The sequence below is a fragment of the Anser cygnoides genome, chromosome 4 (assembly GCF_040182565.1).
Source record: "Anser cygnoides isolate HZ-2024a breed goose chromosome 4, Taihu_goose_T2T_genome, whole genome shotgun sequence".
NCBI classification, from domain to species: domain Eukaryota; kingdom Metazoa; phylum Chordata; class Aves; order Anseriformes; family Anatidae; genus Anser; species Anser cygnoides.
Window position 1 is genome coordinate 27,876,823 of NC_089876.1, and position 22,040 is coordinate 27,898,862.

Genomic DNA, 22,040 nt, shown 5'->3' on the forward strand with positions numbered 1-22,040 from the left:
AAAGGCGACTTGGAAAGTGTCCACGCACAGTGAACGGTCCCTGCAGAAACGCCCACACCTCTCCGCACTCCCCGCAACAGGTCCCTTCGCAAGCAAGTCACCGTGTTTCTGTGCATTTAGCCCAAATAACTATATTTTTTCCACATTGGGAAATGCCATTTTAGAGTGCAGTCTGGGGAAACGCCACGAAACGCTGCCTCCTACGCCGTCGCCTCCTCCTCAGTCCCACACCCGCGGGGTGCCGCGGTGCTCCTCGCCTCGTCCCTGCAAGCAGAAGCCGCAGGGCAGCGCTGCCCCAAGCCCTGGGTCGTGCCGGGCCGTGCCATGCCGGGCCGGGCCGTGCCGGGCCGTGTCCCCGGGCTGCCGTGGCTGCCGCCCCGTTACCACAACGGAGGCGCGCCCTGCCCTCGTCGCCGTGGCAGCCGGGCCGGGCCCACGTTACAATCGCGGCTATAAACGCGGCGGGGCCGCGACCCCGCCCGGAGCGGCGAGCCCGGGGCCGGGCCGGCAGAACCAGCGGCCCCCGTGCCGCCCGCCGAGGGCTCCCGGGGGGGTGGACGGGACGGGAAAAACCGAGCAGCCCGTCCCAAGCCCGGCCCCAGCCTTCGAGCGAGCAGCCGGCCAGCCATGGCCGACAGCCTGAGGAGGCTGGTCAGCGCCGAGAGCTGCCGGCTGCTGCAGGAGAAGCTGGAGGACTGGTACCGGGACTACGAGGTGGGGACAGCCGCGGTCCCCCCCCCCCCCCCCCGGCCTCGGCCGCCTCTCTGCGGGGCCCCGCGGGGCAGCAGCGCCGGTTCCCCGGCCGGGAGCTGCGGTGGTTGCCGCGGTGACAGCCGGCCTCGGGGCCCCGAGGACACGCACACGGACACCCCGCGGGCTGCTGGCGCCCGCTGCTGCGGCTCCCTTGGGTTTATTCTGCCCGTGGCAGTGTTCACTGAAAGCAAAGATAGGGAATTAAAAGTGATGTGCGGGCTGCAACAGCCAGGACGGAGTCAAAAAGGAAAAGAGTTCTGTTGTACACGGGGAGGCACTAGGCGAAGTAACGGGGGTGCTCAGAGGGACAGTGGGGAAAAAGGTGGTCAGAAGTGGGAAGCGTGTGAGAGCAGGGTCAGCTGCTCCCTGAGACTCCTCTGGGAGAAATCTGCTGCAGGAGGGCTTGAGGAGGAGGGAAGCACAAGAGGGAATGGCCTCCAGTTGCACCGGGGGAGGTTTAGGTTGGAAATGAGGAGACATTTCTTCTCAGAAAGAGCAGTCAGGCACTGGGACGGGCTGCCCAGGGAGGTGGTGGAGTCACCGTCCCTGGGGGTGTTCAAGGAGAGGTTGGGCGTGGTGCTTGGGGACATGGCTTAGTGGGTGACATTGGTGGTACTGGGGGTGGTTGGACCAGATAATCTTGGAGGTCTTTTCCAACCTTAACAATTCCCCGACTCTGTGATTTCAGGGACAGGGGAGAAGACGGCTGGAGGCAGATGTGACAGGGTGAACAGAGGTTTAGGGGTGAGAGAACAGGAGATGGACATAACAGGAGACCAAGGAGGTGGCACAGTGGAAGCAGGAGAGAAGAGTTTAAATTTAGGGGAAGATGAGGCAAGGAAGGGAACCGAGATTTGAAAATCCTAAATTCTCTCAGCAAAAACAGTCTGGACAGGATCCTCACCCCTATATCCCCATGTCTGTGATGCCTCAGAGCACTGGCCATTGTCATGAGCCTGTAGCCATCCACCGTGTGCTGCAGTCGGTGAGTGAGGGCGCTGAGCAGAGGTGCAGCCTTCTCAAGGCAGTTCCTCATATGTAGGCGTTACAGTGCCTGGCAGCCTCTCTGCAGGGTGCATGGCAAAGGACAGGTCTAAGGAGGAGTTTGAAGGTAGCTGGTAAAGACACCGCAGAGTGCAGGGCACTGGAGGAGGGAGAACAGAAGCACTCGTGTTAAAGTCTTGCAAATGGACGGTGGAGGTGGGCTTTGGGGGCGGCTGATGGTAGCGGGAGCTGAACTCTCCATGGTAAAGGAAGGTAGGTGAGGGTAGTCCCCGAGGTCGTGGGAAACGAAGACGAGCAGCTTGAGTCTGCTGTGGTGAGAGGAGCTGGCAGACGGGAGCACCATGGGTGTCATGTCAGTGTAATGAGCTGGAAAAAGGCAATTTGCGGTAGTGTTCTGGTGGATGTTAGCAGGGCGAGACTGCTCCTTGAGGACGGAGGAAAGCATGCTGCAGCCATCACGGTGTGAGGTGACTGGGGCATGGGTGAGAACTGTGCCTGTTTTCAAAGCTCCTAAAAACCATATGGAGCCATTAAAGCCTAACCACGTGGTGAGCAATCCGAGTTGAAGGTGATACCCAGGTTACGGATAAAGGTTAAGGTTGTGGGTACAAAGTGTGTGTGTGAGTGTGTGTTTTTTTTCCTGGCAGGTGCAGTAGCATCCTGGACTCCATCATTTTTTTTGAATTGTGTTTGCTGAAAGTGGTGCAACTTTACTGTTCTGTTGTTTCCTTGGCTTAATGCTGGGGTTTTCCCATTCTTGATTATTTTTTATTTCACTTGATAACTCTTAAAAATCAAGTAAAATTGCATGGAGGCCTTGTGGCTGTTGATAAAGCAAGATAACGGCCTTATCTATGTTCTTTCAGCTAATATACAAAATCGTAGTTTGGACTGATGTTTTATCCATCTAATAATCTCACATCTTGTTATGCTAAATTCTGTGTTGAAAGATTTTAACACATCTTTATGATCTTTCTTTTAGATTTATTTGTGGTTGCATCTTCTTTATTGCTGGGGAAAGGAATGTGTTTTCCCCAGTGGTGAATTAACGGGGTGTTAGGAGTTCTGATGCCTTGTCTGTGTGCCTATTAACAACGTGAGACTTTTGAAGATGAGTTTTCTAGAGGATGCAGTAAGAAAAGGATGAGAAGATGTAATTATAGAAAACAAAACCAAAAAGCAACAAACAAACAAAACCCCCCAAAACAGCCCTTTAATGTTGTGATTGTAACAGGAATCGTTCTATGCAAGAAATCCCAGGCAGATATATTAATACACATTAATTTACAGATTAATACCTGTGATCAGAATCTGAACCGATGCTGTGAAATAATAGAAATGAACTCTGTGATTCAAGGGCAGCTCTTCACAATCCTCAATGAAACGTCTCGAGAAGGTAAATCAGTGCCTTGTCTGTACTAACACATTTCACGTGTCATCTTTTTCAGTTCTGTCTTCCTCTGTAGGTGTTCTCACAATTTCTTAATGCTTGTATTTTCTTAGGTGGGCATTATGCAGGCGTAGAAACAATAAAAACTCGTCTTCTGCCATGGCTAGGAACTTGTTTTTCCTGTGCTACTTCAGGAGGGCTCTTTGAAAGTGGCCTCTCTTTCATTCAGGTATGCAGGAAATTTATTTTAAAGGAATAGAACGGTGTAAATTTATGCCTGCAGAAGAGCATTAATCACTTTCTGTTAATAATAGCATCTCTCCTTGATTTTGCTTAATGAAATATGTTATTGGTTGCTCATGGTGACAGCTATGTTGTTGCTATGTCTCATCTTACATTTCCTTTGAATGGGAAATCAAAGAGGTCATTACAGTTACTTCTGGCCCTCCAGAGCTTGTGCTGTTTCATAACAATGAATGGCAACATGGATGAATCTTCTTGGTAAGAGAAACAATGTTTTTGTACAGCTTTCCTTTTCTAGGCAAAGAATTTGGCTACATTTACACTTGCAAAGATGTTATAGTAGCATTTACACCATATAACTGTTGGTAAAAACTTATCAGTATATGAAAATCCAGATGTAAGCTGAAGGTGTGTATAAGACCCCATGCTTTCATCTGTGAGCTCCTTTTATTACTATTATATTTTTTTTGAAGAAAAATATTTTCTTTGTATCCAAGCATTATAATAATCTCTGGAAGGGAAAAAGAAAGTGCTCATAGCCATCATGATACCACCACATGCCTGACTTGAGATCTGGAGTTAGTAAGTACTTAGTATTTACTGAAAGGGTCATATTACTAAAACACTTTAGAGGGGAAGACAGATCTGCTGTTGCTCTATGCTTGTGTGCTTTGAAAGAAAATAAGAGTGTAGGTTGATGCAGATGAGGGGAAAACATTGAAGATCTTGGGATCTGGCAGTGATGTTACCATGCTCTCCAACTTCTCATTTTTAGACCTCTTCTATCAAAATCTTTCACAATTAAGATAAGGACAAATGAAAAGTAATATCCCTTAGTGGATCCCTCAGATTCTAGGGTGCTGCAGGAGTAGGGTTCTGACAAAAAGTAAAATGTAAAATTATGGTGTTACTAAATGACTACGTACCTGTTACAGATTTGTCCTTGCACATGACATTCAAAATATAAAGAAAAGCCTGCTGCACAGCTGCCTATTTAAATCTGGTAGCATGAGTCAAATCTGTAGGTTGCTAAAGGCATGGCTACATGTATAGCAGTGTGCTTCTTGAATCCCAGTAGTTGCCTGATCTGTTCTAGTAACGTTTTCTGTTATCCTGTGTACATGAATGCCTAAAAACTTTACTTGAGTTGATGGTATAGTCGGTCAGAACACTTTATCAAGAAAAAAACTGTTACCACATGTGCAAGAACACTATGCCCAGATAACGTATATGCAGGTAGTAAATATGCATATGCAGACATTTTGTGCACCTTTTGTGTTCTCTATTATGAGGTGCAAGTGAAGTGAATATTTTTCTTAATACAATTAAGTCTTTGTTTTGTGTGCCTTGAAGTTATTGCTTATGTTTCTAGAAGGTATGCAATCGCTTTTGTTTTTAATTACCTTGGAAATGATCTTTACAGAAATGTTTAGAAAGGTGTATGCTAATAATGCTATACTACGTTAAAGGATCCTGTAAGGTAGAATGGTCAAGCAGTGCCATTTTGTGTTTCATTTTAGGATTCAGTTGAGAAAGAGAGGCAGCTGAGGCAACTGGCCACCAGTCAGACTTTTCAGCTGCAAGAGCTTCAGGAAGAACTCACTTCAACGCGTCTAGAGCTCAACCATGTGCAACAAGAGTAGGGAAATTAAATGAGATTCTTTTTTTCTTTTCAATAAGATATTTTTCTCTTGACATCTAAATACTGATAGAGATTTTTACAGTATTTCATTTCTGGCTTAAAATCAGTGCTTCAAAATATGTCTAGGCTCTGGATTGTCCGTGTGTGCCCAAAGTAGGGTACAGATGATATAATCATACTTGCTTTCATCAATTGACTTGGTAGGTTTTGCTTCTGGCAGAAGAGCTGGAAAACAGGACAGTGGTCCAGACAAAAGGACCGATTGTCCCAGTTGGATTATAGTTGACAGACTGTTGTATGCTGAGCAAACATTGATAAAACTCAATTGAGTAACTATAGTGCAACCATTATTGAAGGACCTGGAGCATGTCATAATTAGTTATGGAATGTAATTGCATGTAAATATTTAAGAAGATCAAAACTAAGATGGAGGAAGAAAGACAGATTTTTCACATAAGTCACTAGGACTGAACAGTTGTCAACCACAAAATGCTTTGTGGAGCACTGTAGTCTCAAAATGACATATCTGCTTCAGAAACAAACTGGTCCAGTTAGTGCCACTTCCAAGGACATTTCAGAGGTGGCTCCAAGTGACAGGCATGTTCTCATGCATTCTGCTAGCATGAGAACAGTGAATGTTCACAGGCCTTTGTGATACAAAAAGTGATATAAATTGATGCATTTATTAAAGGAGTCCGAGAATATCAGGTTCTCAAGACTGCAAGCTGCACAAGCTAGATTTGAGGAAAGAGATTCAATAGAAAGAATATTTCATCCCATGTCCTAATCTTGCAGATATCTCCTGCTTTCATGTTAGTATCTGTTATGCCTCATCTTGTATAAATGCAGACATTTTGATTCTTGACTATGAAAGAAGTCTCTCAGTACCCCATTTATGGACAGTGAAGTCATTCTGAGTGCTATAAATTGTTGAAATAGATGGAGAAACTGGAATTGAGCCTTAATGAAAAATAAACAGTTGTAGCAGAATAATTCTGTTATGGCTTAGTCAGATATGACTCTTATACACTGCTTGTGTGCTGACAGCCTGCACAAAGCTCACTGTGATGGTTTTCATGTGTTACATTGATACAGGCTTGGTCTGCTGAAACAGTCAATTTGTCACATTAAATTCTGTGGTGGAATCTCTGCCCTTACCGTGAAGGTTATTAATGTTTCTTGCAGCCCGTCACAAACCCAGTTGGCTCTTGAAGACAAAGACCAAATCAGCCACTACTCTTATGGCAGCAGCAGATCGAAATTATTCAGCTAAGAGCAGCATAAGAAAAATCTTACAGTATTTGTGGCAGAACGTCAACATGCAGAGGCAGTCTGTCATCTACCTGAGTGGATTCTGTTTATTTTACACCGTCCTAAGCTACAGAGGAAAAACAGGTCTAGCTTCTGGACATCATGGAGGTTTTTTTTCTTTTTTTTTTTCTTTGTGTTATAGGAAGAATTAACATAAATTAATCCATGTGAGAAGAACCCTTATTCTTGCTGAACTTGTACCCTTTTCTCTTTAGGCTAGAGGAAAGGTTACTTTGAAATGAGCAGCTATCAAGCTATCAAGTATTTGAGTCTTGTAGATGAAGGTAATAGGAGAGATCCACATCCTGAATGCAGCGAGTTGCAAACAAAGGTTTCTGTCTATGATGCTCTTGGAAGCAGCATATATGTTAGAGAGAATGAAATGTCTTTTGTCCATCTCAAGATAAGGTTCTTTAAAAGGCTTTTTCTTTCAGACTGTGATTTCCAAATCCTTTTGCCTGTCTGCACAGAAATAGACATGGATATTAGTACTGTTGCTGTCTCTGTTTTAAAAATGTTTTTTGAGTTTCTAAGTGTTTTGGTCACATCTGGGAAGTTAATCTGGATCAGTAATAGTGCCGCTGAGGGACCTACCTTTTCACTTCAATACAGTAATCTTTAATTTTCTTTTGTGGCTTGATCTACAGGAACTTCTGGAAGCAATAATAATTCTTCACGGTTAGGAAATGTAGCCTGGATTTTTTTATTTTTGGTTATAGTATCAGAAAAGAACATGAAGTTAGTAGAAATTCTTCCAGCAGCATGTGAATTCTTGTGATGATTGACATTTCAAGAAAAGAAATACTTGTTTATAAAAAATGCTTGCAGTCTTGTAGTTAAATAATGTTAATACACTTCAAAATGAAGGAGACCTGGCTTGGATCTTTCCCTATAGGAAGGTATAACTGTCAATGATATTCCTTCATTTTAGGGCAATTAAGGGGATGAGCTAATCCCAATAAAGATGAACAAAGAAAAATCCTTCAGGTCATTATAGTCTCAACTTATGTATGAAGTTGAATATCACTTGTTCATTTCTGGATATCTGTCATTGCTTCTAGAATAATACTAATTGTCAGATTTCATCTGTGGAACCTCTGCCAGGAAAGCCATTGCTTCAGACTTCATTTTTTTGAATGATTGCAAGGGGCATAAACTCGTATTCCCATAAAATGGCCTCTTTTGATTTGTTGGTTGGAAAGTAACTCACATAACTCCTTGATTCTTAGATGTAACCTGACTACTGTCTTCCAGATTAAAGCAATTAGCTGAGAACAAAGCCTCTCACAATTTCCATGCGTAGGTCTTAATGCAGACTGCATGGAATCATGGAATCCTAGAATGGCTCGGGGTGGAAGGGACCTTAAAGATCCTCTAGTTCCAACCCCCTGCCATGGGCAGGGATGCCACCCACTAGATCAGGTTGCCCAGGGCTTTGTCCAGCCTGGCCTTGAGCACTGCCAGGGATGGGGCATCCACAGCTCCTCTGGGCAACCTGTGCCAGGGCCTCACCACCCTCTGAGTGAAGAATTTCCTCCTAACCTCTGATCTTAATCTTCTAGTTTAAACTAAACTCTTAAATCTAATCTAAACTCTTTCAGTTTAAAACCATTTCCTGTTATTCTGTCATTATCTGGTTGAGGAAAATGTTGCTCTCCATCTTTTTATAAGTCCCATTTTAAGTACTGAAAAGCGGCAATGAGGTCTCCCTGGAATCTTCTTTTCTTCAGGCTGAACAGCCCCAGTTCTCTCAGCCTTTCTTTGTAGGAGAGGTGCTCCACCCTGATCATCTTGTGGCCTTGCTCTGGACCCGTTCCTAACATTAAGTAAGAGTAAATGATAGAAGATAAACTTGCTTAGCTGGGTGTCTGCAAATGTTTGAGAAACATTTTTTATATGGGGAGGAGCAAGAGAGGAATCATTAGCTTCTGATATTATTTGAAGAACTTCATTACTGATGTCCTCTGACCAAATATTCCATCAAGGAAAAGAACCTGAGGACCTGAGGTAAAACCAAGTCAGCTCAGTTTTCTGTCCTACACTTCTGACTCTCAATGATGTTAAATATGAGAAGGAAATGAGTCTTTCTTAGGCCTCATCATATGAGCTAGTGCATGGACACCAGAAGTTACTGATCTTTCCTGTAACACAATTTGGCGTATCCGGCCTCTTGCTACAGTACACCTTTACACTTTAAAGTGTAGTTATGAGTATGCTTTGGAGTTTTTTAACACTTAATTTTGCAGTATTTCAGCATAAGGAGTCTGGCTTGCTCAATACTCCTGTTTTTCTGTTCTTGTTTGTTAAGGATTAATTGATAGCTGGTTTGCATTGGTAGAAGGGCATCTTGTGACTAACTTTATTCCATGTGGTTAAGTCTGAAGGATTCCCGTGCCCGAGAGGAGGACTCTCTGAGAAAGTTAGATCGTTGGAATGATTATGAGCAGCAGATTCAAATGCTGCGGGATGAGATTTCTATCCTGGATGCCCAAAAGTCTGTTCTCCAGAGCAGGTAGGGCCTTATTCAGAGAAGTAACTGGATTGGAGAAATTGTTCAGGTTAGGTAGCATGAATTCTCTCCTCATTTTAAACTGAAGCATGAAGAAAAGTTAAACTTCTGTACTTTGTTGTAAAGCATTTGTAAACACTTCAACTGATTTATCCTAGTGCCCAGTGTTTTAATTTTGAGCAGTAATGTTGAGCTTACAGCAAAGAAAGCAGCTTTACAAAATAGACTGAGAGCAACTGTACAGGAACAGGTGGTTAGTTTTTGTTTATAAGTCCTCTGTGCATACTGTACCCTTAAAGGGCAGAAATTATTATTATATTCTCATTTCTTGGACTTCACAGCTCTTCAGTGGTACTGGAAGACAAACAGATCTCTCAATTTTTAGTAGTTAAAAGCGTGTTTCTGCAGAACATAGTGCATGGCTGCATAAGTTTTGGAGTTAGTTTAATTTTATCATTCCAGATGTATCCTATAAGTTATACTGACACAAGTTCCTTCATGCTAAGCTAATAATCTGCAGCTTTACTTCGCTAACTATGTTGGCTCAAAATCTTGTCTTACCCTGATGGTAATTAAATTGGCACAAAAGTCAAGGCATCTTAGGATGCTGAAGTGACCTCATGTTTTTTTTACACACCTCTCCTAGACTTGCGCGGAGCCGCTCTCCTTCCCCAAGACGCAGCAGGTCGCCCAGTCCGCTTCCCCTGAGGAGCTGCTCACCTGGCCGAGCCAGGCGGACAAACGCTTCCCGTCACGCCTGCCTGGTAGCTCGCTTCGGTGACATCTATGCTCACGAACGCTTGGATGCAGAGACCCTTTTGAGGACATACATCACTGACAAAGAGATGGTGCAGAGGATAATATACACTGCAGCTGTGGTAAGGACAAAATTGTTTCTCGTTTCACAGAAGTGTTTTGTAAAATACTGTGACTAGATTGGATTAAGTTCTGTGTGTGAAGTGCAGAAAAGAAAACTTATGTTTTCTCTTTTGCTTTTCCTTGTCTTCCCTCACGCTTTTACATTAAACTCTCCATGTAGTGTTCTTTTATGACTGTCTTGTCCCAGCATTAGAACAAGCACAGTAGTATGCAGTACAGATACTGTGAGGGGCACATAGGAAGACTCTGAATGGCTTTGAAAGGTAGATGATTCCTGTGCTGAAAAGCACTGCTGCGTTTAAATGAATACTTCTGGAAATATTTCCATATCATGCTTTCGTCTTGCCTGCAGCTATGTGTTTTTCTGTTTTGCTGGGTTTCTTGAAATTACCTACATCCCTCACACTTACTATGAACTCAGCCAGAATAAATTTGTTTGCAAATTTTCTTGTCTATAAAATCAGCGTATCAGAGAGGCAGTGACTCTCTTAATGTATATGATCCCAAGCAAGTCTAACTTACTGCATTTTTTTTCCACGTTCATCAGTCACTTTACACCCTCTGAGCCAATGTTTCTTCCAACAGATGAGAGGTACTGTCTGACATGTTAGGCTGTGGCACATAAAATGCAAATACTAAATTCTGTTCTTGATTTCTTCTCCAAATGTAATTCCCTTGATTCTGTGCGTGTATGTGAGGGAATCCTTCATAGAAATAGGTTGGGTGGGAAGCTTCTTAATCCTGTCTTCAGAAAAATAAATCACACTTGGTTTAATCAGAAGTCCTCCCAAATGGAGGACTATTTTTTAACCTTCACTTCTACAGCAGTGTTTTATCTTCCTCCTTAAAACTATGATATTGGTTAAGTTCATTGTTTCAGATTGTTGCTGAAAATCTAACCTCACAATCTCCTGGATTAAACTAGATGTTTTGTACATTTCCAGGAGTCTTTCCAAGCAGCGAAGATGGCCTACAGGCAATTCAAAATGCGTGTAAGAAAGACTCTGTCTTTAGGTCACACAGGGCTTGAGTCACTTGAAGACACTGTCCTGGATTATATGGTTCGCCATGAGGATCTGTATGATGTTCAAGCCAGTGTCAATGTAAGTTAGGGTGGTGGGGAAGGGATGTGTTATTCTATTTCAGGAGCTAACTTCACAGTGCATAAACTAGAAATGATCTGTAATCTGGGGAAGGAAGAGAAGTGTATTGCATGGATTTTGTCTTGTAGCAACTTATTTTTCAAAATAATATTGTAGTACAGCCCAATTATCACTTGTTTTATATGCCTGTGACTGTAATGTCTGTTTCTGTCAGAATAATTTTGTTGACAAGATACAGTGTAACTGTATTAATCAAGTAAATATAAGCTAAAATTTAGTATTTTTCTTAAACTTTATATTGTGCTGAAAAACTGTATCTCCCTCTTAAGACTGATGTCAATGATGTAGCTCACACTACTTCTAAAACATTCTTTCTGAAGCTAATGTTTTCTCGAATAGTCTAAGATAACATTTCTGGGAGTCTTTTATACTGATTTTTAAGTGTGGCAAAGCTGAGAGGCACATTTAGGAGGGATTTCCATACTTCCTCATGAACAAAAGTGTTAGTGAGCTCAGATTATTTCAATTGTGTTTATTTTCAGGAAGTAATTCGCTCCATGAACATGAACCCAAAGATTTCATTCCCACCAGAAGTCGATTTCATTGTGATCAGCAGTTTGATTCGAGAGCTCTGCCGTGTGGCTTTTTCAATGCAGACCCTCATCCCTCCTCTTGATATTGCCTTTGGTATGGACGGCGAACTCTTCAGTGAAACCAAGTAAGAATTCTTTATTTTCTTTAAAAGACAAAGATGGAAAAAATCCACCAGGTTGTATAGTCTGCTTCTTTCCTAATTAATGTGAAGGTTTAAGATTGATGAACATTAATTTGGGACAAATATTTCTGGTCTATTGTCAATTTGGTATGTCTTTAAGGTTTATAATGGTATATAAATGCTAGGATGTAGACCAGTGTTAATAGCTTTTTTAATGAACAGCAGAACAATTTTCTGGATAAACTTCAGTCTCATGAGTTTATTTAATTTATCCTTTAAGAGGAAAATTATCATTTTTCCTTTCCTGCTTAGTCTCTGTCTGCCTTCCCTGTTTATAAAAATGCTTGCATCTTTTGTCTGTCTTTTTGGCCCATTTGGTAAAAGTCTTTTCTACTGAGGTCTGGCTGTAAGTGCCTGATACGAGGTTCATCAACGTGTGCTGTGGCTGCTGTGTGACATACAGATCTTAATACACTCCTGTCTCTTCTGTTTTAAAGTTGAGCAAAAAGGAAAATGTCTTTAGAAACATGATTCTTGTTTAAAGAAACCATAACATAGTTTTTGTTTTTTACCATGGGTTTAGGACTGGCTGCCTTGTTAGCTGACAGAACTGTAGGGTACTCCCAGGCCTTCAAGAAAACTAATGAGATTGGTAGCTCCAAAAAACACTGCTCCTGAAAGCAAGAGATGCCCCAGAAATGAGGAGGTTTCTAATAATAATTTAAAATAGAATGGAGCCCATATAGGAAAGAGCTTGAGATACCAAGGAGAGAAATAGGGAAGGTAAAAGTAACCCTTCAACAGAGTACAAAATTGTTAACTAGTTAATGGTCCTGTCCAAATATTGGACAGTAAGCTATGTGATACCCAAAGCAACTCGCTGAATTAAGACGGTATCAATGCTAGAGTATTGTCTTAGGATACTTTTGCCACCTACTTGATGTATATGGCCTTCAAAAAAATGGGTGTACGTGTTTATACGTGCTGCTGTGGGAGGTGTGTGTACATACACACATACGTATATCTAACCATCTGTATATATCCATCTGTATGGATATATATGTTGCATAGATATATTTACATGTATATCATATGTGTCCTACACTTACATGGAGCAAAACTCGTGGAAATTGAAATAGCCTGTTAGTTAGGTGCAATGCCATTCTATAAAAGGGCTGGCCAACCCTCATTTTACCTTATATCTTCCTCCAGCAGAGTTTCATGCCTGTTTATGACATTGTTCTTACAAATTACTATTCTATATACATTACTAATGTATGTATGCATTGCTGCTTTCAGTTATCTGGTAATTGTTTTGAGTTTGAATTCACCAAACCATATATGTATTATTCAGCCAATTTTGTAGACTTTGGGAGGTAATGGGGGTAATATATCTGCTGCATTACTGCAGGCTTTCCAAATAATTTTTGGAAAAGTCAATATTTTGTTATCAGTATCTGAAGATCTCCCTAATAAAATTGCCTCTCATGTCACGTAATCTTGGCCATAAAGTTACATCTTAGTGTCTTGGGTATTTCTGTAATGTCCTTTATATGGATCTTGTTTTGACAAGAAATTTCAGGGAGATAGGATGAATGACTGCCAAAACGCTGCTCAGGAGATTTAGTCAGTGGTCCTAAGACCTTGACTTTTGTGGGGGATATGCAAGAATATCATAGCCTATCAGCCGTCTGAAGTGGGAGAAGGTTTTATTGAGGTGACTGTATAAATAAAAAATATGTTCTGTTAAGTTGCTCTTACAAATGCATTACTTCCATAAGTTCACTTAAAGAAAACTTATTTTTTGTGATATGCAAATACTGTCAAGAAAGATTATGAGCTGTACTAATATTCTTCCTTGGTAACTCGGAGACTCATATTTATCTTTTGGCACTTACATGCAGACATGTCTTATACTCTGTTTCTACAGGTACCATCGTAGTTTGGACTCTGATTTCACAGCTGCTTTGGTGGCCTATCATGTATGGCCTGCTTTGATGGAAAATGATGTTGTAATTGTGAAGGGAGAGGCAGTCACCAAAAGAGGAGCTCTGGTATGTACTTTTCCTTAGGAAACGTGTTAAGGGTATTCATTGGATTTTAACTCTGTTTTCAAATTTAAAAAGATGAATTCTTGATATTTTTTTTTTCCCTATATGGCTGGAGTGGTATATATTATATATTGGTTAGGTTTAAATCCTCATCCTGTATTTAGGGTGAATAGTTCTATTTACCTTATTGTGTATTCATCATGCAGTAAAAGTTGTATGATTGTTGGCAGAGCCTTTTTTTAGGAAGAAAATTCACTGTGTTTACTCTGTCCTCACGCCTTGTCTCCAGCATGACAAATCTACTTGCAGAGTCTGCCTTTAATAAATACACTCTCTCAAAAGAGGTTTGCCAATCTCATCTCTTGTAGTGGTCTCGCAGGAGCAGAAGTAGAAGCAGAAACCGGAGCCGTAGCGTGAGTCCTCTTCTATCTCATGTAAGCCCCAGCTGAATGCTGTTAGTGTAAACAGCATCAGATATTTTAAACTCAGAGAAACTAGGAACTTGCTGAATTTTATGTTGTACCAGTGGAGTTGCACTGGTGTAGTAAAGTGTGCAAATCTTCTGAATGTTGATGGGTTCCCAGATGCCTTTCTTGTGTACAGTATTTTGGCACATCTGAATTCCCTTCTCCTTTTGTCTTGCAGTTATCTCGAAGCCGCAGTCCTTCACCACTGAGGAGCGGAAGCCCAAGTATGTGGGCATATTAGTTCAATTAGTTCAAATTGTTCAAACTCACAATTTTCAAATTAAGCCCTTGAAAGACTGAGCAAAGATAAGAAATAATATGCTGAAGGTCTTTGACTCTATGATGCTTGTCCAAACCTTCTTTTTAAAATGTGTAGTCCTCTTTTTCTGTGTGTGGGAGAGGGCTGAAATTTCTGCATGGGAAGATGGTTTGCTTTTCACTCTACTCAGGTCATGGTCACACTCTGTCTTTGCTGGTTGCCTTTACCATGGCCGGATCTATAGTAATAAGACTTCTCTTCCCCACGAGAGATACGGCTAGCTGCATGCCTGCTGGCTTCATGCCTTTTAAAATCCAAAGAGAGCTAAGTGGTGAGGGTGAAGTGGGGGGATTTCAAACAGTATGAATGTGTGCACACTGAAGCCAAGGCAGTTTAGAGACTTAGGAAAAACAGTTGTACTGAAATGTGCGTTTTCCTCCAACAGGACATTAAGATAACTGGATAAGTTTCTGTGATTCTGTACACCTGGATCCATCGACTTTGCTGGTGCCTCCTCTTCTTCAAGGAATACCTCAAATGTAACAATGTGAATGGCAATTGTCCCTCCAAAAGGAGTGTTATATGTTGTGTGTTTTTTGTGTGTTTTTGTTATTATAGAAGGCTTATTTAGGACTTTAGAAATTAATTCAACCCTTCTGATTTAAACAAAACAACAAAAAAAAAAGTGCATGCAATACAGGATTGTACTAATTATCAAAGTTTACAGAGCACTGAGGTACCCATGCTGTAATCTTACGGACGGAGATAGAATTATTGCATCTAGAATGGCTTCCCTAGATACCAAATGATACAGTTTGACAGGATGTTTAATGTAACCTAAATGGCGAATGTTACAGAATGTTGAGGTTAGCTGTTAACTTGAAAACAATTTAATTATCTGGTGCTTATTTACAGTTTTAGAAAGCAGCAATAATCTTGTGATGTGCAAGTCTCAGCATCCTTTGAGATCTCTAATCTCTAATCTCTATCAATAATCTGAATTTTCTAGCTACAATGCAAAACTCACAAAGAATAGTGATAAATTACCAATACTCTATCAGTCCCCAGGACTTTATTGACTTTTACTTTTGAAAGCATAGATATGTGGTTTTAGCAAAGCAGTAATAGTCCTTGTTAAATTCATTGCTTCTTACATTTTTTTATATTCATTTCTAATTTGGACCTTAAAGTATTCTAAAAGTGTGCCAATGACTACATGTAGGCCTGAAATATTTTCTTGTGGTAGTCTATTCAGTATTGCTTTTGATGGACTTCATACTAGCCTGATAAATTAGTAGTTCCTATAAACACAGTCAAAAAACTTGCCCGGTTATCACTTATTGTGTGCATTTATCACATCTTAAATGTAAAAATTGAAGACCTGAAAAGCTTTCATTTTTCCACTTTAAGTACTGGTTGTTCCACTTGTAAAAGTTTATTTTAATACCAGCATTTTTGTTTTCCAGAGAACTGGTAGTCTTTCTCTGAACCTCATCTATAAGGCCAGCCTTAAGTGTAAGCCACACAAATGGCCATTTGGGGTCGTCTTGTGTTTTTACATAGAAACATAGGATTTGTCATAATGGATCTGATATGTAATTCATCAAATCCACTGTCTCATTCCAGTTAATACTTGATGTTTCAAAGGAATGTGGAACTTTTCCCAGAATTCATCTGCAATTTTTGATGTATAAATAATCAGAATCAAGAAGAAATCCTTTCTGCCTCCTGTTGCAGTAGCCTATGCAGTGGAACATGACAGTTCATTAGTATTCCTATAATAGCATGAACAAAAATATTCTTATTAGTTCTGAAATTATTTAGTCCTTAAAATTATGTTACAGGAACAAATTATATGATCCCTGGAAAGGTCCCTTGTACAGATTTACACGTCCATGCTCTTTCTCTCTACTTCTTGTGTGGTTTAAGACTTTGGCAGAAGGCTCTTTGGCACAGGGACAAACTTCAGGCAGACTTTAGCATTGGCCCCCATGCACCATGGATCAGCTGTGACTCTTGTTCTACAGATGTGTTTTCATTGGAATTAGGCCTGTTAGGAACCAGTGAGAGCAAAATGCAGTCCCAAACACAGAAGGCCGTTCACAGAGCTTCTCTGAATAAATGAAGGCTTCTCTGAATAAATGAAGAAGACACAAATGAAAAATGAAAGGTGTATGTACATATGTACTTTCTTGTTATCTGAGAAAGTCACAAGAGAAAATGCAAAGTGATATGTTTCATATTCTAAGAGCCTACTTGTTAGTCTCAGCCATGGATCTGGGCTTGCAGTAAACCTGCATATTTCTGCACTGATCTCATGACTCAAAACATCAGTTGTGGAAAAACTGAGCACCTGCAACTTGTGTGGCAACAGAAGATAATTAGTTATCCCAAGTACGGTTTTGAGCAACAAAAAGGAGAAATTCGCAAAATCTTTTAATTAGGAAGGGCTAAAGAGATGTAGGTCTTTTGAAACTAGAAAGTATTTTTGTCTTCTGCATGTAATTACCAAGGTATGTCTGTGTTATTATTGACTTGAAATAAGTTTCCATACCAACTCAGAAAACTTAAGACCACACCAAGGAAGTATGTTTTTTCTTGACAAACATGGGAGGCAGGGTAGTTCCAGACTTGCACACACGTATGATGACAGTAGGAACTAGTGTTCCCAAACACTTAAAAATGCTATAAAATAGAGATTCATAGTGTTTGGTAAAATAGAAAACCGATGAAATGACAGACAATTTGTTTTTGTAGTGACAAAGCTCTAGGAATTTTTTGCATAATGTTTCAGAGCAGAGCAAACAATTTTCAGCTAAATAGGAAGTCAATCTGCAGTATGGTAGCACTTAATTAAACAATTTTTACTCTACTCCATTGTATTTTTCAGCCAGTCATCTTTTCATAGGAATATAGAGTTTTGTACTTACTGCCTGCACAGCTGATTTATAGCCAATTAAATCTGTAGGTCAGACAGAGGATTGCTTTTGGTGTCACATTAGACATTAAGAGCTCCTGTGCTTCTTTCTGTCCGCATGAAAACTGCAGAGAATGCATACCAATAAAGATTATATGTAATTAACCATCAAGTGCAAAAGAGCTTTTAAGAGACTTTTGCAAGGATTTTTTTTGGACTTCTGTAATTGATTGCAAGACACTATGAAAGAATGGAGAATGGGTACAAAATTAATGACTTGATATTTTAATAAGAGTTTTTAAAATCTTAATATTTTTTTTCTTTTTAATTATTTTCTCTAAATCACAGGAATGGGTAATGCCACACTTGTAAATGCAGCAAAGTAGAAACAGTACTATAAGGATGGATGCTAACAGGTGACCAATAAAAAATCAGTAAGGCTTATATTCCAAGATAGTTTTAGAATAGTATGACCTATGATCAAAGTGATAATCTGGAGAAAGAAGGTTAGATTTTGAGCTAATTTAAACTTTTTGGAGATGGACTGATGGAAGTGAGACTGTACAAGGTGTAAAAAAGCACCACCTTTGGGCCAAGATATTCATGTAGGACACCATGCATGTTTGTAAGGGATTTTGGGGTTGCTGGAGAATTTCTACCACACATCAGCTTTGTGAAGGCTGATGTTGTCTGGCTTAATTCAAAGCCTGACTCCCAAGTAGTCTAAACATGTGGGTGTTTTATTACACATTGCTGGGAAAATACAATGTCATCAAAATATCTTCAGTCTTCCTTCTTCAATATTTGCAGCTGAATGACATGGAGTACAAACTCATGCCTAGCTAGCAGATGCTGAGGACAAATGGCTCAGCTAAATTTGCTACTGCGTGATGAAGTTTCAAACTCAGAAATTATCTTAGATCAATTCTGCCAACAACCTGATAGGAGAAAGAAAGCTGGGAGCTGATGGAGCCCTGCCTCTTAATCTGGGTGGCTGTGAGTTGTGCTGCTGGTTCAGCCTTGTGGGAGGTGCCAGACATGAGTGGTAAGTTGAAGCAAACATACCCTACAGCTCCAAGAAAGTAAATGTGAAGGCAACAATTATCCAATGCTCCCTGGAAAAATGTGCCTGTACATCATCCAGGACTTCAGCCTGTTAACTTCATTTTTATACTGCATGTATGTAATGCAGAAGTTTGTCCTCCAGTAACAGTGCCATCAGAATTAAATACTGTCCTTCGGCTTTATGTAACCTTCACCAGCCAGTTTTGATTGGCGCTAACTGCACAATGATTTTCTTATTGTAGCATTAAGTAGTCTAGCATTGTATTAAAGAAATGAAAATCGGCTTGTTATGGCTTGCAGCTATATGAGCATGTGTTCAGATTGTTTTAAGTTTCAGGACTGTACTTTATTTCTTTCAGTCATACAGCGTGCTAATCAATTTTACTAAAAATGTACATTTCATTTTATGGTTGAAAAATTGGAAGCAGTTTTCTGACAGCTTAAAACAGCACGTGTAAGCAAAGCTGGCAGGCTCTCACTGATCTACAGGTGTGTTGTCTACGTAGAAGCTGTACCTTTCACTCAAGAGGCAGAGCACAAACCTAGACCTCACCATGTCATACAACTTCTAGGAGAGGAAAGCATGACACAAATGAAGTGGGTAGTGTATTCACATTTTCTTCTGGCTTTGAGAATACAGTCTTTCCGCCTTGCAGAAATATAGTTCTCAAGGAAATGTTAACTGTTTTAAAACAAAGTGTCAGCGTAAAGATACCATTTAGCACTGCTAGTATTGCTTCCCGTGAATCTGTTTTTTCTTAATATGCTTTGGTCTGCATTCAAATGAATTGCTTTAACAGAAACAGTTTATAGAGAGGGATCATTTTAAGCTATTGTCTTCTCTTTGTGGTCACTGGCGTTCGTTCAGCCTTTCTGAGTACAGGAATATGGTCTGTCACATAAAGCGGGTATAACACCTTTGTAAACTGTTTTCAGGACCTTCAGTGAAAATCTGCCTGTGTGATACATGCACACACACACCAGCAAGACAAGACAAACATTTATTATTTGGAAGCGTCATCCTGTATTAACAGAAAACATTTTGCCCTATGACCTTTCATACAGTTTGTATCTTTCATGGCTGACTCAGTTAATAAAAGGTAAACTTGATCATTTCTACATGCAGCTGTAATTTGGGCAGGAACCTACCTAACCAAAACCAGGCACAGATGAGCTGTGCCAGTCTGTTATGTATAAATACAATTAGTGTTTTCATTTCCAATCAGTGTATGGTGTATTGCTTGACCTAAAGAGCTTGTGGTTTAAATGAAGTACTGTCTTCAGGTTCTTCAGCCATGAAATCAATGAAATGCATATGAAATTCAGAATTTCACCAGTTTCAGTTGATTAATACCAGTCAGTACCATATGTTTTTCTCACCCAGTCATCTTCTGGGATGACTAACTGCAATGTGAATAATGTTTCCATTTCAATTCGCCTGAATAAATGTCATGTTTTAAACTAGTAGCTCAAAACTGGATTGTGAATTGGTTAGTTTGTTAGAGAGCTAATAAATTACCCAGCCTATGCTGTCTTTGTGTCTTACTCTAACAGCACCTGGCCAGCTCTGCATGTAGCTTAAAATAAACCAGATCTCAATTGCTGTGACTGCAAATGGGCAGCGGGTGCTAGACCTCAGGGTGACATCTGCTCTGTGTGAGCTTGTGGTGTTTTTTTCTGGGTACCTCTGTAGCTAGGCTGGCACAGCATCCCAGCTCTGTTGACCTCTCCCCTGGCGCCGCTCAGGAAGCAGAGCGCTTCCCACGAGGTGGCACTGTTGCCTTATGCACCGAAAAAAGCACTTTTTTAACTTCAATTGCGGTTTTAAAAGGAGGCTGCCGAAAGGGGTTTGCAAATACGTGTATAAATGTTACAGATCTGAGCAGCTGATCTACAGATGTCAAACAGAGAGGTAGCTTGCTGAGTGATTTGGTGAGGGTTGCTGCCTGGTAAGAATGGGAAAAACCCTGACGTATGACCAATAAGCATCACTATCTATCCATTATTCAGAGAAGCTGGTTTTTGCTTAGAAAGTTTTGGGTCATTAAAAAAAAGGGGGGGGGGGGCCTTTCCAAATGATATGGTATTTACCTGGTAATAGTCTGATCTTTTCAAATAATTTTTACTTAATACGTTCCCCCTCTGTCCCTGAACTGAAAATCACATGGAAAATGTGATTGAACTACTTGCAGCATTTGTCCGTTTTTGATTGTTTTTGATTCTTATCTAGTTCAAGAAAAATGTCAGGTGACAAAACAGCTCTGTTTTGAGAGATTGTTCACTTGCAATAGTTGGCTGGAAAGGTTTACTGTTTTTCTCCACGATTGAAAGAGGTGTTTACCTAATATTTTTGCAAAGTTTTTAAATCAGAAGCACTCTCCCTGCCTTTAGCTGCACCTTCTGTTGATTTTCTGATCGAAGACAGGCTCAGTCACAACTCCTGAGCCACCAGCATGGTGCTGGAAGGAGCAACACTGAGTCTGACTGTCACAGTAACTGCTTTAGCTATTTGTGCTCTTAATCTTATTAATTGCTGTTTTAAAAACAACTTGTTTTGCACCATGCAGAATCTCATCACAGTGTTGTTCCAAAATTTCACTTCTCTGATGCTTGGAAGTTTTCTTCTGATTCCCAGCCCAAATTTGTTCACTTCCAGGCCGTAGCTCTTTGTTCTTCTGCCAGTATCACTCTCTGTCTACAGGAGTGCTTGTTCCCTCCTTTGGCATTTGCCCTACTGATGTGTTCCTAGAGACCAATCATCTCTCCTCTAGTTTTTGTTTCTTTAGTCCTAAAAAGCCAAATCTTTCCATCTCCTTTGGAGGTAGAGGCTCTTCATTTCCTTGATTACCCTGCTTGAATGGCCCTGAGTGTATTTCTCTTTCAATCCATTTTCCTTGAGCCCAGATGGCTGGGAATGATGCTCAGCACTCAGGATAAGGTCCAACAAGAGCTTTGGATCATGGCATTTATCAGTTTCATTGTACCATTGCAGTGTCCCTTCAGGAAATGCCATATAGAATCATATTGATCAAGGACACTATTAATCTTTTCCACCACACATCGATGTCTCAGTATGTGTGACCAATTAATAAGTTTTATTGTTGTCAGTTGTTTCAGATTGATGAGTCGTTTTTTCCTCCTAGAACATCAATCCATCACCACACTCTTTTGTGGACTCTTGATCTTCCATCTCTAAATGGCTTCCACAGTTATTTCAGAAAATTAGAGCTTAGGCCATCCATTTGCACACATAACATGACAGCGGTGTCTGTGGGTGCTATAATGCATCGTGGTGTGTGCCTCTGTTAATGAAAATGACCATGGGGTGGAGCAGAGTTTGACAACAAACCTTGCAGTCTTGGCAGCAATACAAGAAGCTGCCTGGTGCTTGAAGTTACAAGGGGAAGTATCTTATTTATCACTATTTACATCCACTTTACCAAGAGAAGAAATAAATGCTAAAAATGTCACTACAAACTTGTTGAAATACAGAGCACCGCTCAATGGGGAGAAAGTATCTGTTTGTTAGCATTCACAGAATGAAATACGAGAAATTCCACGTGCAAAGTATGCAATCTGTGGGCTGGATGGCTTTGCAACAACAGCTAAAATTCAAACCGAAGTATTTTGTAAGAAATCTAACTCCTTACCTCTTCACTGACTCATGACATGGCTCTGATTTCTTGAGAAACATTTTTTTTTCTCATTCACATCTATCCATGTTTTAAATT

The 22,040-nt window shown here is 40.6% G+C and overlaps 1 protein-coding gene across 6 annotated transcripts; it reads left to right on the forward strand.

The window, feature by feature from the left end:
• Positions 1 to 96: 96 nt before the first annotated feature.
• SPATA18 (spermatogenesis associated 18) lies at positions 97 to 19,836 on the forward strand. 6 transcript variants are annotated; one of them, XM_048049965.2, is made up of 12 exons: positions 1,319 to 1,738; positions 3,049 to 3,154; positions 3,262 to 3,377; positions 4,912 to 5,030; positions 8,722 to 8,856; positions 9,500 to 9,731; positions 10,677 to 10,835; positions 11,378 to 11,553; positions 13,481 to 13,604; positions 13,970 to 14,014; positions 14,247 to 14,292; positions 14,773 to 19,836. In XM_048049965.2, exons 1-12 carry the CDS (start codon positions 1,583 to 1,585, stop codon positions 14,778 to 14,780), a joined length of 1,422 nt encoding a protein of 473 aa, XP_047905922.2. In that variant the 5' UTR covers positions 1,319 to 1,582; the 3' UTR covers positions 14,781 to 19,836. The 6 variants fall into 6 exon arrangements, with proteins under 6 accessions (XP_047905923.2, XP_047905924.2, XP_047905922.2 ...); XM_066995849.1 differs by having other exon boundaries at positions 1,329 to 1,738; positions 13,970 to 14,035; XM_048049966.2 differs by lacking the exons at positions 1,319 to 1,738; positions 14,773 to 19,836 and adding an exon at positions 97 to 714 and having other exon boundaries at positions 13,970 to 14,035; positions 14,247 to 14,309.
• Positions 19,837 to 22,040: the final 2,204 nt, after the last annotated feature.